At 37.0% G+C, this 14,428-nt stretch overlaps 1 protein-coding gene across 2 annotated transcripts in view; it reads right to left on the bottom strand.

The window, feature by feature from the left end:
- HGF (hepatocyte growth factor) overlaps nucleotides 1-14,428 on the bottom strand; it is a 78,095-nt gene that overhangs the window by 61,614 nt on the left and 2,053 nt on the right. For both annotated transcript variants that reach the window (XM_059932867.1, XM_059932866.1), the window contains exon 2: nucleotides 8,456-8,621. In XM_059932867.1, coding sequence (XP_059788850.1) covers nucleotides 8,456-8,621 — 166 coding nt within the window. The remainder of the gene's footprint in view (nucleotides 1-8,455; nucleotides 8,622-14,428) is intronic.

The raw sequence follows: 14,428 nt of genomic DNA, 5'->3' as shown, positions 1-14,428 counted from the left end.
TCATTAGTTTATAGGAATGCAAGAGATTTCTGCGCATTAATTTTGTGTCCTGCTACTTAACCAAATTCATTGATTAGCTCTAGTGGTTTTCTGGTAGCATCTTTAGGATTCTCTATGTATAGTATCATATCATCTGCAAACAGGGACAGATTTACTTCTTATTTTCTGATTTGGATTCCTTTTATTTCCTTTTCTTCTCTGACTGCTGTTGCTAAAACTTCCAAAACTATGCTGAATAAGAGTGGTGAGATTGGGCAACCTTGTCTTTTTCCTGATCTTAGTGGAAATTGTTTCAGGTTTTCACCATTAAGAACAATGTTGGCTGTGGGTTTGTCATATATGGCCTTTATTATGTTGAGCTAAGTTCCCTCTATGCCTACTTTCTGGAGGGTTTTTATCATAAACGGGTGTTGAATTTTGTCAAAAGCTTTTTCTGCATCTATTGAGATGATCATATGGTTTTTATCCTTCAGTTTGTTAATATGGTGGATCACATTGATTGATATGTGTATATTGAAGAATCCTTGCATTCCTGGGATAAACCGCATTTGATCATGGTGTAGGATACTTTTATTGTGCTGTTGGATTCTGTTTGCCATTTTGTTGAGGATCTTTGCATCTATGTTCATCAGTGATATTGGCCTGTAGTTTTCTTTTTTTGTGACATCTTTGTCTGGTTTTGGTACCAGAGTGATGGTGGCCTCATAGAATGAGATTGGGAGTGTTCCTTCCTCTGCTATATTTTGGAAGAGTTTGAGAAGGATAGGTGTTAGCTCTTCTCTAAATGTTTGATAGATTTCACTTGTGAAGCCATCTGGTCCTGGGCTATTGTTTGCTGGAAGATTTTTAATCACAGTTTCAATTTCAGTGCTTGTGACTGGTCTGTTTATATTTTCTATTTCTTCCTGGTTCAGTCTTGGAGCGTTGTGATTTTCTAAGAATTTTTCCATTTCTTCCAGGTTGTCCATTGTATTGGCATACACTTGCTTGTAGTAATCCCTCATGATCCTTGTATTTCTGCAGTGTCAGTTGTTACTTCTCCTTTTTCATTTCTAATTCTGTTGGTTTGAGTCATTTCCCTTTTTTTCTTGATGAGTCTGGCTAATGGTTTCTCAATCTTGTTTATCTTCTCAGAGAACCATCTTTTAGTTTTACTGATCTTTGCAATCGTTTCCTTCATTTATTTTTCATTTATTTCTGAAGCGATCTTTATGATTTCTTTCCTTCTGCTAACTTTGGGTTTTTTTTTTTTGTTCTTCTTTCTCTAATTGCTTTAGGTGTAAGGGCAGGTTGTTTATTTGAGATTTTTCTTGGTCCTTGAGGTAGGATTGTATTGCTATAAACTTCCCTCTTAGAACTGCTTTTGCTGCATCCCATAGGTTTTGGGTCATAGTGTTTTCATTGTCATTTGTTTCTAGGTATTTTTTGATTTCCTCTTTGATTTCTTCAGTGATCTCTTGGTTATTTAGTAGTGTATTGTTTAGCCTACATGTGATTGTATTTTTTACAGTTTTTTTTCCTGTAATTGATATCTAGTCTCATAGCAGTATGGTCGGAAAAGATACTGGATACGATTTCAATCTTCTTAAATTTACCAAGGCTTGATTTGTGATCTGAGATGTGATCTATCCTGGAGAATGTTCCATGAGCACTTGAGAAGAAAGTGTATTCTGTTGTTTTTGGATGGAATGTCCTATAAATATCAATTAAGTTCATCATGTTTAATGTGTCATTTAAAGCTTGTGTTTTCTTATTTATTTTCATTATGGATGATGATCTGTCCATTGGTGAAAGTGGGGTGTTAAAGTCCCCTACTATGATAGTGTTACTGTCGATTTCCCCTTTTATGGCTGTCAGCATTTGCCTTATGTATTGACGTGCTCCTATGTTGGGTGCATAAATGTTTACAATTGTTATATCTTCCTCTTGGAGTGATCCCTTGATCATCATGTAGTGTCCTTCTTTGTCTCTTGTAATAGTCTTTATTTTAAAGTCTATTTTGTCTGATATGAGAATTGCTACTCCAGCTTTCTTTTGATTTCCATTTGCATCTTTTTCCATCCGCTCACTTTCAGTCTGTATGTGTCTCTATGTCTGAAGTGGGTCTCTTGTAGACAGCATATATACGGGTCTTGTTTTTGTATCCATTTGGCCAGTCTATGTCTTTCGGTTGGGGCATTTAATCCATTTATATTTAAGGTAATTATTGATATGTATGTTCCTATTACAGTTTTCTTCATTGTTTTGGGTTTGTTATTGTAGGTCTTCTCCTTCTCTTGTGCTTCCTGCCTAGAGAAGTTCCTTTAGCATGTGTTGTAAAGCCAGTTTGGTGGTGCTGAATTCTCTTAGCTTTTGCTTGTCTGTAAAGGTTTTAATTTCTCCATCATATATGAATGAGATCCTTGCTGGGTAGAGTAATCTTGGTTGTAGGTTTTTCCCTTTCATCACTTTAAATATGTCCTGCCACTCCCTTCTTGCTTGAAGAGTTTCTGCTGAAAGATCAGCTGTTAACCTTATGGGGATGCCCTTGTATGTATTTGTTGCTTTTCCCTTGCTGCTTTTAATATTTTTTCTTTGAATTTAATTTTTGATAGTTTGATTAATATGTGTCTTGGCATGTTTCTCCTTGGGTTTATCCTGTATGGGACTCTCTGCCCTTCCTGGACTTGATTGACTATTTCCTTTCCCATATTCGGGAAGTTTTCAACTATAATCTCTTCAAATATTTTCTCAGACCCTTTCTTTTTTCTCTTCTTTTTCTGGGACCCCTATAATTCGAATGTTGGTGTATTTAATGTTGTCCCAGAGGTCTCTGAGACTGTCCTCAATTCTTTTCATTCTTCTCTCTTTATTCTGCTCTGCGGTAGTTATTTCCACTATTTCATCTTTCAGGTCACTTATCTGTTCTGCCTCAGTTATTCTGCTGTTGATTCCTTCTAGAGAATTTTTAATTTCATTTATTGTGCTGTTCATCATTGTTTGTTTACTCTTTAGTTCTTCTAGGTCCTTGTTAAATGTTTTTTGTATCTTCTAAATTCTATTTCCAAGATTTTGGATCATCTTTACTATCATTACTCTGAATTCTTTTTCAGGTAGACTGCCTATTTCCTCTTCATTTGTTTGGTCTGGTGGGTTTTTACCTTGCTCCTTCATCTGCTATGTTTTTCTCTGTCTTTTCATTTTGCTTAACTTACTGTGTTTGGGGTTTTCTTTTCACAGGCTTCAGTTTCGTAGTTCCCATTGTTTTTGGTATCTGCCCCCAGTGGGTAAGTTTGGTTCAGTGGGTTGTGTAGGCTTACTGGTGGAGGGGACTGGTGCCTGTGTTCTGGTGGATGAGGCTGGATCTTGTCTTTCTGGTGGGCAGGACCACGTCCGGTCGTGTGTTTTGGGGTGTTTGTGAATTTATTATGATTTTAGGCAGTCTCTCTGATAATGGTTGGGGTGGTGTTCCTGTCTTGCTAGTTGTTTGGCATGGGGTGTCCAGCACTGTAGCTTGCTGGTCGTTGAGTGGAGCTGGATCTTAACATTGAGACAGAGATGTCTGGGAGAGCTCTCACCGAATGATATTACGAGTAGCCGGGAGGTCACTGATGGACCAATATCCTGAACTTGGCTCTCCCACCTCAAAGGCTCAGCCCTGACACCCGGCTGGAGCACCAAGACCCTGTCAGCCACATGGCTCAGAAGAAAAGGGAGAAAAAAAAGAAGAAAGAAAGAAAAAAATAAACAAAATAAATGAAGTTATTAAAATAAAAAATTAAAAATATTATTAAAATAAAAAAGTAATTAAAAAAAAAAAAAGAGAGCAACCAAACCAATAAACAAATCCACCAGTGATAACAAGCACTAAAAACTATACTAAAACAAATGGACATACAGAACCCTAGGACAAATGGTAAAAGCAAACCTATACAGACAAAATCACACAAAGAAGCATACACATACACACTCACAAAAAGAGAAAAAGGAAAATATATGTGTATATATATAAAGGAAGAGAGCAAACAAATCAATAAACAAATCTACCAATGATAATAAGCTCTAAATCCTAAACTAAGATAAATATAAAACTAGAAACAAATTAGTTGCAGAAGGCAAACCCCAAGTCTACAGTTGCTCCCGAAGTCCACCGCCTCAGTTTTGGGGTGATTCATTGTCTATTCAGGTATTCCACAGATGCAGGGTACATCAGGTTGATTGTGGAGATTTAATCCTCTGCTCCTGAGGCTGCACAGAGAAATTTCCCTTTCTCTTCTTTGTTCGCACAGCTCCTGGGGTTCAGCTTTGGATTTGGCCCTGCCGCTGCATGTAGGACGCCCTCTGGCGTCTGTTCTTCACCCAGAGAGGAGGGGGTTAAAGGAGCAGCTGATTAGGGGCTTCTGGCTCACCCAGGCTAGGGGGAGGGAGGGGTATGGAATTAAGGGCAAGTCTGTGGTGGCAGAGGCCAGTGTGAAGTTGCAACAGCCTGAAGCGCACCATGTGTTCTCCCAGGGGGAGTTGTCCCTGGATCACAGGACCCTGGCAGTGGCGGGCTGCACAGGTTCCCAGGAGGGGAGGTGTGGATAGTGACCTGTGCTTGCACACAGGCTTCTTGGTGGCTGCAGCAGCAGCCTTAGCGTTTCATGCCCATCTCTGGTGTCCACGCTGATAGCCACGGCTCACGCCCATCTCTGGAGCTCATTTAGGCGGTGCTCTGAATCCCTTCTCCTCGTGCACCCTGAAACAATGGTCTCTTGCCTCTTAGGCAAGTCCAGACCTTTCCCCGGACTCCCTCCCGGCTAGCTGTGGCGCACTAGCCCCCTTCAGGCTGTGTTCTTGCAGCCAACCCCAGTCCTCTCCCTGTGATCTGACCTCCGAAGCCCAAGCCTCAGCTCCCAGCCCCCACCCATCCTGGCGGGTTAGCAGACAAGCCTCTCGGGCTGGTGAGTGCTGGTCGGCTCTGATCCTCTGCACGGGAATCTCTCTTCTTTGCCCTCCGCACCCCTGTTGCTGCGCTCTCCTCTGTGGCTCCGAAACTCCCTCCCCACCCCCCATCTCCGCCAGTGGAGGGGCTTCCTAGTGTGTGGGAACTTTTCCTACTTCACAGCTCCCTCCACAAGGTGCAGGTCCTGTCCCTATTCTTTTGTCTCCGGTTTTCCTTTTTTCTTTTGCCCTACCCAGGTACGTGGGGAGTTTCCTGCCTTTTGGGAAGTCTGAGGTATTCTGCCAGCATTCAGTAAGTGTTCTGTAGGAGTTGTGCCACATGTAGATGTATTTTTGATGTATTTTTGGGGAGGAAGGTGATCTCCACGTCTTACTCCTCCGCCATCTTGAAGGTCCTCCTCCAGATCATATATTTTTGAAAGCACATAATTTTCTTATAATTTTATGTAGTTCAAATTAGTCATTTATTTCTTAACATTGTAAAAACTTTTAAGTAATTTTAAGTAAGGGGAAATAACTTTTATAAAACAAATATTAAAAAGGTGTTATAAAATTAAAATATTTTAACTATTATTTTATATTTTTACATAGTGCATTTTATTCTATATCTAAGTAACTTCAAAAATTATATGTATAAACTTTGTGCTTTGATTTACATGTAGAGATTCTGAAATGTCCACCTACAAGAACATTTTACAGCTGAAATAGTATTAAAGAACAAACATAAAAGTCTATTTTTGCAACTGTGGCAGAATAACTTGATAAGAGAAAAACTGGCTAATAATATATTTGAATTTTGATCTGGTAGATAGTAAAATTATGCAATACATGTAAAATTTCCTATTTCCCTATTGTAGGGTGTTGGGGGGAGAGAGTTAAATAACCTTGAAAGCACGGTAATTAGATAAAGAATACATATGAAGATAACAACTAAACGAACACCTAAAAAGAAATTTTAAAATTACAGACTCAAATACCTGCCACTTAACATTAAAATAAAAGTGTACCACACATATATAAACTACTACTTTTTTTTCAGTAATATGGCTTTGACATGAGATTGCCTTGCAAGTGACTCATGAGTCCCATCAGGAACATGTGAGATTTGCTTCTGTGAATACAAAGGTGATTCCATCTGGAAAGTGGGTGACAGGGTTTCCAGTTTGCTGATTTCATTCACCCTTTTCTCTCATTCCATTACAATTCCATATACTCTCAGAAAACTGTATTTGCTTGTATCATTTTACACCTCCATATGGACTGGATCCAAGCTGACAAATTCCATGAGTTGCATATTTTCTTTTAAGTTTGACTTTAGGAGTCTTTCTCTTAGCCTTATTTTAACTATCATCTTCCTTACAATAATTTATTTTATTGAGTTGTTTATGGCAGAAGGGCAATTCCAGTACCAGTTACTCAGTCATGGTTAGAAATTTTCATCTCTTGAGTCAGTTCATGTGCAGTAATTTTTTGAAACGCTTAGAATCAGGCATTCTGGTCATCTTTCTCATCCAGCAAAACACAACTTCAGTCCCTATAAAGTCAATATTGTTGATACCTTCTCAAGAGGAAAGAAAAGTTGAGACCTCTACCTCATGCCCACTGAATCACAGATGCTTTCACACAGCATTGTTGGTATTTTCCAAACATCTTAGTGTGTTTGCCATTGTTTTTCAATGATTCTAGTTCATGTAACAAGTCCTCAAAAAGACCTTTAATTCATTAAGAACCTACTTTCAGAGTATCACAAGTATGTCCATTCGATTCTGAATAAGGAATGTATTTAGTGATTCCAAATAAGTATGTATATATATTTAGGATACACAAGTGTGAAGGACGACACCATTTCTGAGCAGAGAACTTTAGCTGTACATTGGTATCACTACATGTGGTTTTCTGCACAGGTTGCCATAAATTTGGAGACTAAATAAAACTCAACCAGAATATGGTTGAAAAGCGTGAAACCTCATATACATGGGATATATAAAGTTTTATTAATCTGGTCACATGTGTTCTCCAATGCAGCAAAATCATTTTAGTTTCTCCTAAATAAAACAAAGGGAAAGCTGTTTTGTTTTGTTTGTTTTTCTAGGCATAAGGCTGACTAATGTGAAAATCGAGGCTTAGCAATACTTTCCTTACTTGTGGATCCAGGAGAGTGTATTTTCAGATTCAAAGTTAAAAATCAACAATGAGATGTGGTTCTCCCATTCCCTTTGCCCTGCCCTTCTAACCCTGAAAGGGGAAAATACAATAAATCCAACCTCCTCAATTGCCAGAAGAACATCTCCATAAATCTACACAGCTGAGATGTTGATTGAGAGTAGTTTTCTCTAATTTATTTTTTTAAATCTCAAGGCTTTTCTAGGAAAGTCAGGGAAAGAAGGAATTATCATAGGAATTACTTGCAAAGTTAATTCCCCACTCCCAGTGCCAGGAAATATCTCCCTGAAAGTGGCAGTTTGGCTGTAAAAATACTTCCAGAGGAGATCTAAATGAATAGAAAAGAGATAGTCTCTCCTCCTGCTAAATCTATTGAAGACCTCCTCTAACCATGTCCTTTCTCCTCAGACCCATAACACTTACTTCTCTGAGAAAGGCAAGACGAATTTAGGACCTCTTGCCATGACATTACTAAAATCTGTGTTCACATTATGTGTTAACTACCCAAATGTAATAGAGTAGAATTCAAAAGTGACAGGATGCCATGTGCACTCCTGTTAAAGTGGGATGAAATAGGGAATAAAAAGGTGGAAAGTAAGTGTGGGGAGGGAATATTTATGAAGAACTAGGAAATGCATTTTCTTCTGGCAATTTGGAAAACTATTCAGATGAAATTGTCACCTTCATGGCCCCAAACTCCAAGTTTTATCCTCTGGCATACTGGCAAAGTTGTAAGGAATTTTTCCCTGGGAGGTCACAGAGAAACTTTCAAAAGATAAGAAAACTCTCCATTTGAGTTCCCTCCTGCCTCTTTGAATTGCCCCATCACTTTTCACCTAAAACTTCATCATCACTACCCGCTAACTTCTTTTAAACAGCCTCTGCTGCTGACACCAATCCCTCTAGTTTTTTTATCTAATTATCTCAATGTTTTTTATTTACATCCCTAAAGACAATGATACAAGTTGCAGTAAGTTTTGGTTGTTGGGCAACTTCTATTCTGAAAATTCCTCCACTCCTCTTGTAAGGAAAAAAAAAAAAGTTTACTCTGAATAGAATATTGTAAAATATTAGAGAGATAAAAATTAATCTAATTGAATTTTAGTTCCTAAAGTTCAATTGTTCATAAGATGAGAAAATATAAATTCCATAACTAAAGCCCATGTGGATTCTAAAAGATCTCAGTTTATGTGTTCTCCCTTACTCGTATTTCCATCAAATGAGAGCTAAGTCTTCTGTTGCAATGAGTTAAAACTAAAATCAAGCTTACAATTTTAAGAGTACATTGCATTGAATACAAAAAAGATGATGATAATGAGTCCATGCCATATTTGGAAAATTATTCTAAGAACGAAATGAAGCAACTTACTTGCAAGTGAATGGAAGTCCTTTATTCCTAATACATCTATTGGCACATTGGTCTGCAGTGTTCATTTTTTTTGTTTTTATCTTCAGTAATGGGTCTTCTTTAATTAGAGTAGTCTTTGCTGACTTTTTGAATTCATGAAGTGTGTTTCTTCTTTTCTTCTGTCCTTCTATTAATAATAATAATTTTTTAAAAACATACGGGAAAAGCTTTTAAGGCTCATATAGAAAAAAATATCCCTAAGAATCATCTACGAGGTAATGATTTTATCTGACAACATACCAGACCTCCAGGGGTTGGGGAGTGGAGTGATGTGGGTAATGATACTCTCAGATACTTAAGAGCAAGAGAGGAATAGTTAATCAGTGAAGAAAAAATAACTTCACATATAGAGTCATTCATCTACATTCTTTCAAATGAAGGATGCTTTTAAAAATTAGGACAGAGTTCACTCTTAAGGAATAAATAACATGGTATTCTCCAAACAGTATGAAAGGAAGTGCCAGGACATATCATATCATGCTCTATAATTAAATCTGTCATTTCCTTCTACAGTTGGTCCTTATGTAAGTTATAGTACTAATTAGATAAGCCACTTCAATGACAGGTGAGAAACTTCTCACTAAAAATGGTGCACTGGGTAAATTCTTCTGACTTGGTCTTAAAAGTATTTCATACTATTCATATTTTAGCCCTTTCATTTCCTACATAAGTGTTTTCTGTGCTTTTGGGCACTATTTCTCAGTATCACTGAAGTGTTTGTTTTGAAATCAAGCCAAATGTTGTAAATCAAATGTATGTAAAACTTCATCCTTTAATGTAGCAATATCATTTTTCTTCATCAACGTATTCTACCAGGCCCCTGGATAGCATGAAGCCTCCTATTAAAAAGCTGAAGAGCAAAGCTAAAACATGCCAAGAGGCTTAATCTTATGGATAACTTTAGAATAGGAAGAACTTGCTTCTTCATTCTTAATTTGCCCAGAGTTACCTGGTTTCTAATGATAATCACCTCTTCACAATGAGGATCAAATTGTCTAAGAGATTGCAGCTGTTGTAGAACAAGGATGGACATAATGGTGCCCCTCCCCTGCCTGTCAAATTATTTGAATACCCTCATAACAAAGGCAGTAATAATACGTACATTTTTAAGATACGGAAACCAAGACACATGGGAAAATTGACGACTTAGACGATCTGATTGAAAATCCAGCTGCCTGGCTTCAGAGCCCCCACTCTTAAACACGTATGATGCCATCTCTCTCTAAGACTTGCTAAGAAAGCATGTGGAAATAACGGCTTGTAAACAGTTTCTGAAGATTTGGTTAAAGCTATCGGTAGAGAAGTAACTTGGATGGCAGAACAGGAAATCACTTCTTGGCTTTAAACGTGGTGAAATGTGCCAAGAAAAGAGGGTGAAAATTTTTCTGCAGAAAATTTGGAAATATGGCTTAACAGAGTGAGGTACCAAGAATGGCATCATACTCTTAAGTCTGCCAGCAACCACTGGCTCCAGTTGTTTTATTAAACATGCAGATGCTACCCATTAATATCTATCCTAACCTGGAGTCCACAGTAAATAACAGAAAACATGAATTCCTCTAAATTTCTGGTTCTCTATAAAACTCCAGAACACAATCCCCAAAAAACTGGTACTAATTTCTGTAATTGCTTTCATTTTCTTTTCTTTTCTTCAACTTTTCTTTGCCCTATAAGATGGAATGGCTATGGTAGAACAGATATAATTTAAAAGACATTTTAACATAGAAATTCAGTCAACCAAATAATCCATCAACATGTTATTTATTGAGTGTGGACCAAATGCCTTGCATAACGTTGGCAGACTGATGATAATTCTGGCATTCTTATTGACTTGCCAAGTGACTTTGTTTAATTACCTTAAATGCTAATATCCCATTATTCAATTTACAAAATGAAAGTTATATTATATTTGAACTAAAAGGAGCTATTTAAGCTATAATCATTTGGAAATCAATTTGGGTTAAAAATGTTATGAATATGCAAAGTTTTAGTTTTGTTTTTGAAATTTCATCCTTTAATTTCTGGCATAAGAGAAGAAACCGTTATTCTCCCAAGCAAATAAGTGGTATTATTCTTTTCAAATTTTGGTTTCTGCCACAGGACCATGTTAATGGGAGATAAGTTTCTCCACTAAGAGTTTCTGCTTCTTTTGACATTAGTGCACAATTTCTTAGGTGCTGTGAAATGTTTCACAGCATAAAAATCATCTGAACTCCTGTATAAATTGGAATGCTTCTCAGAAACAAATAGTGCTTAATGGACGCAGAAAATCTATTCAAAAAACTATCTGCCAAAGTGGAAAAATTGTGGTATATATATATATATATATATGTATGTATATATATACATATATATATATACACATATATATAAAATAAATTCAATCAACTAAAAGTATAGAATTAAAATTGGCCTAATGTATTATGTATTTATTACCTATGTTTAAGTGTGAGAGAAGAACATAAAACTAAATTTTAAAAGTCTAAGACAAACATTGAGTTCAGACATGTATTTTACTAATTACCAAATAAAATAGAATACCTGGTCAATGCTCTGGTTTCTTTTCTCAGAACCATACAACATGAAGGAAGGCACTGAGGATGACTAGAGAAAAGTGGTTTCTGTGGGATCGTTGATTATATTTAATTCTGCAGATCCTCAGCTGTCCTATGGAAATGTGTTAATGCCTGGCTGTACCTCATAAAAATAGTCTACTCTTGCTTGCTGATAAACTTTCGATCACTACCTTTCATCTAAAGATCAAAAGGTATCCTGAAAAGCAAATAAATCTGTGATTTCCCTTTACTAGATAATAAATAGGAGAGAAAAGCTTGTCTGGGGCTACAAAGCTAATCAGGGGCAATCAGAACCAGATACTAAGATTCCCTTCTCACTCTTTATTTCTCATGACTTAGAAGCTTTCCCTTATAATTCAGTCATATCTACTAGGTCAGTAACTAATTATTCAAAAATGCGAAGTTCAAGCTAGTTGTACGTCATGTAATCCACACATCAATAAAATTAATTCCTTCTTCAATAAAAGAAAAATTCAAAACAGAAGTCATTCAAAAACAGCATCTGAAAATAAAATTCCTTTGCTGAAAATACTTTTAACTTTCTCTTCCATATGTATTAACAACTGATGCTTGTTTTAACAACAGTTAAAAGACAAGCTTAATTTGGGAAGAAACTCAAAAATATCTTTGGATCATATTTTTCCCTACTATTTTTTGTGCATGACTGCTAGTTGAAGTTTATAAACAAAACATTGAAATGAAATCAAAGGGTAAGTGATCACTGCAACTTTGTCATGCTTTCTTATATTTTAAATTGCAACTCCTTTTCCCTCTTCCCTCAGTATGGGAAAACATTCTGTAGCTATATTTCCTGAAGAAACCAAAGTCCCTATTTTAAAACTGAAATCATTAGGCTCTTAGTGAAAAGCTACAAACAGAAAGTAGGGTCAAATGTATCAAGGTGCTTGAAGAAAGACACATTTCTCCCTCTGGTCCCTGGGCCTCACACTCTTTTCTCTCAGTACCTCATATATTTTCTTCTCTGTATGGACTAACCATTGACTTCAAAGAAAAATCATGCAAAGGAAAGGATTTGCAGGGTGTGGAAAGAAGCAGGAATCTGGCTCCACATATTCTGAGAAATCTACCCACCTGATTAGTGATTAACAGCTTGAAGTGGCAAGATGTTAAGATGAAAGTACACAAATAATTAATGGAAGGGAATGGTGGTGACTGGAGATTTACTTCCCAAAGGCAAAAATCATAAATACAAGTCCAAATCTTCATTTCTATTATCTAGGACTTGGGTTTCACAAGTGGACAATTTTCATCCCTTCTTTAGAGAAGGGAACAATATCATAAATAACGATGTCAAGAAGGGATCAAGTCAGATTTAAATCAAATGTTGGTATTTGAGAAGCAGCATAAGTATCTCTTCCAAAAAGATTTACAAATGAAATGATGTTCAATGTGAGAATAGGGACCTCCCTAGATATTTCCCTCCTGCTACTTCCATGCCACTTCCTCATTCATCCTCCTCCTGGTCTCTTCCTTCACTGTCTGTTTCTGCCTACAGCTCTCCTCCACACACCAACTAAAACAACACTAAACAACACTAAACAGCACACCAACTACAACACACTTCAGTCAGGTATCTTGTCAACTCAAAAACTTCCAGCTGTGACCCATAATGTTTAAAATAGTGTAATTTAGCATGATATTCAAGCATACATGCTAGTCTATCTTACTTTTCCAAACCCAGGCCATACTCCTCCTCCTCAGGTACTCAGTACACCAGCCCTACATGATTGCCTGTCCTTATACTTTCTCACTTCAGTACCTTCAGCCACTTTGTGTTCCCCTGACTTAAGTACTGACCATACTACTACCTGTATTTTCACACTCAACTTGAGTATTGCATACTCCCTAAACCTGGTTTGATCCTCTAAGCTAGAAATGAACTCTCAACCATAACATAATAATACTTCTAACACAGAATTGTTCCTATATGACTTAGCAAAATGGATTTTTTAAAGCGAGTTTCAGTTGATTTCACTGCTGCTGTATTCAATATAAATAAAAGGGAAAATGCACATTGCATATTTCATTCACATAGATTTGGGTAGGAATCTCAGCTCTATCCATTATGTAAGATAATAAGAAAAAAATAATTAAGTTCTTTAACTTCAGTTTCCTCATGTAAGATGAGTCAATTCAATAATGCCAATCTTATTAGAACTAACTAAGTTTTGTTTTCGAACCTGGTCCATAACAGTCGCTCAACAAATGTGGCTTTCATCATCAAAAAATCTACAAACAATAAATGCTGGAGAGGGTGTGGTGAAAAGGGAACCCTCTTGCACTGTTGGTGGGAATGTAAATTGATGCAGCTACTATGGAGAACAGTATGGAGGTTCCTCAAAAAACTAAAACTAGAGCTATCATATGACCCAGCAATCTCACTACTGGGCATATACCCTAATGAAAACCATAATTCAAAAAGAGTCATGTACCACAATGTTCATTGCAGCACTATTTACCATAGCCAGGACATGGAAGCAACCTAAGTGTCCATTGACAGATGAATGGATAAAGAAGACGTGGCACATATATACAATGGAATATTACTCCGCCATAAAAAGAAATGAAATTGAGTTATTTGTAGTGAGGTAGATGGACCTAGAGTCTGCCGTACAGAGTGAAGTAAGTCAGAAAGAGAAAAACAAATACCGTATGCTAACACATATATATGGAATCTAAAAAAAAAAAAATGGTCCTGAAGAACCTAGGGGCAGGACAGGAATAAAGACGCAGACGTAGAGAATGGACTTGAGGACACGGGAAGGGGGAAGGGTAAGCTGGGATAAAGTGAGAGAGTGGCATGGACATATATACACTACCAAATATAAAATAGGTAGCTAGTGGGAAGCAGCCGCATAGCACAGGGAGATCAGCTCGGTGCTTTGTGACCACCTAGAAGGGTGGGATAGGGAGGGTGGGAGGGAGACGCAAGAGGGAGGAGATATGGAGATACATGTATATGTATAGCCGATTCACTTTGTTATAAAGCGGAAACTAACACACCATTGTAAAGCATTTATATGCCAATAAAATATTTTTTAAAAAATGAAGGTATTGGAGTGGAGAGTCAGTAAAAAAAACAAAACAAAACAAAAAAAACAAATGTAGGTTTCTTTCTCACTTGTTCATCTGTACATCTCCCACAGGCTCCTTGATAGTAGGTGCTCATTTAATGTTGTGTTGTTGTTGTTAGAGGGGATTGGATATTTGTATCCAGTGTAGGTGGGAGTAGATAGAGGATAATCCTATGTAAACCAATTCCTATAAAGATGGCTTGGGTCTATTATATTGAACATTTCTTTAAGTTTTCTGCAACTTTTCTAAAAATATCTCTATA

Source organism: Balaenoptera ricei, chromosome 9 (genome assembly GCF_028023285.1).
Source record: "Balaenoptera ricei isolate mBalRic1 chromosome 9, mBalRic1.hap2, whole genome shotgun sequence".
Lineage (NCBI taxonomy): Eukaryota > Metazoa > Chordata > Mammalia > Artiodactyla > Balaenopteridae > Balaenoptera > Balaenoptera ricei.
This window is presented reverse-complemented; position numbering and strand designations above follow the sequence as displayed.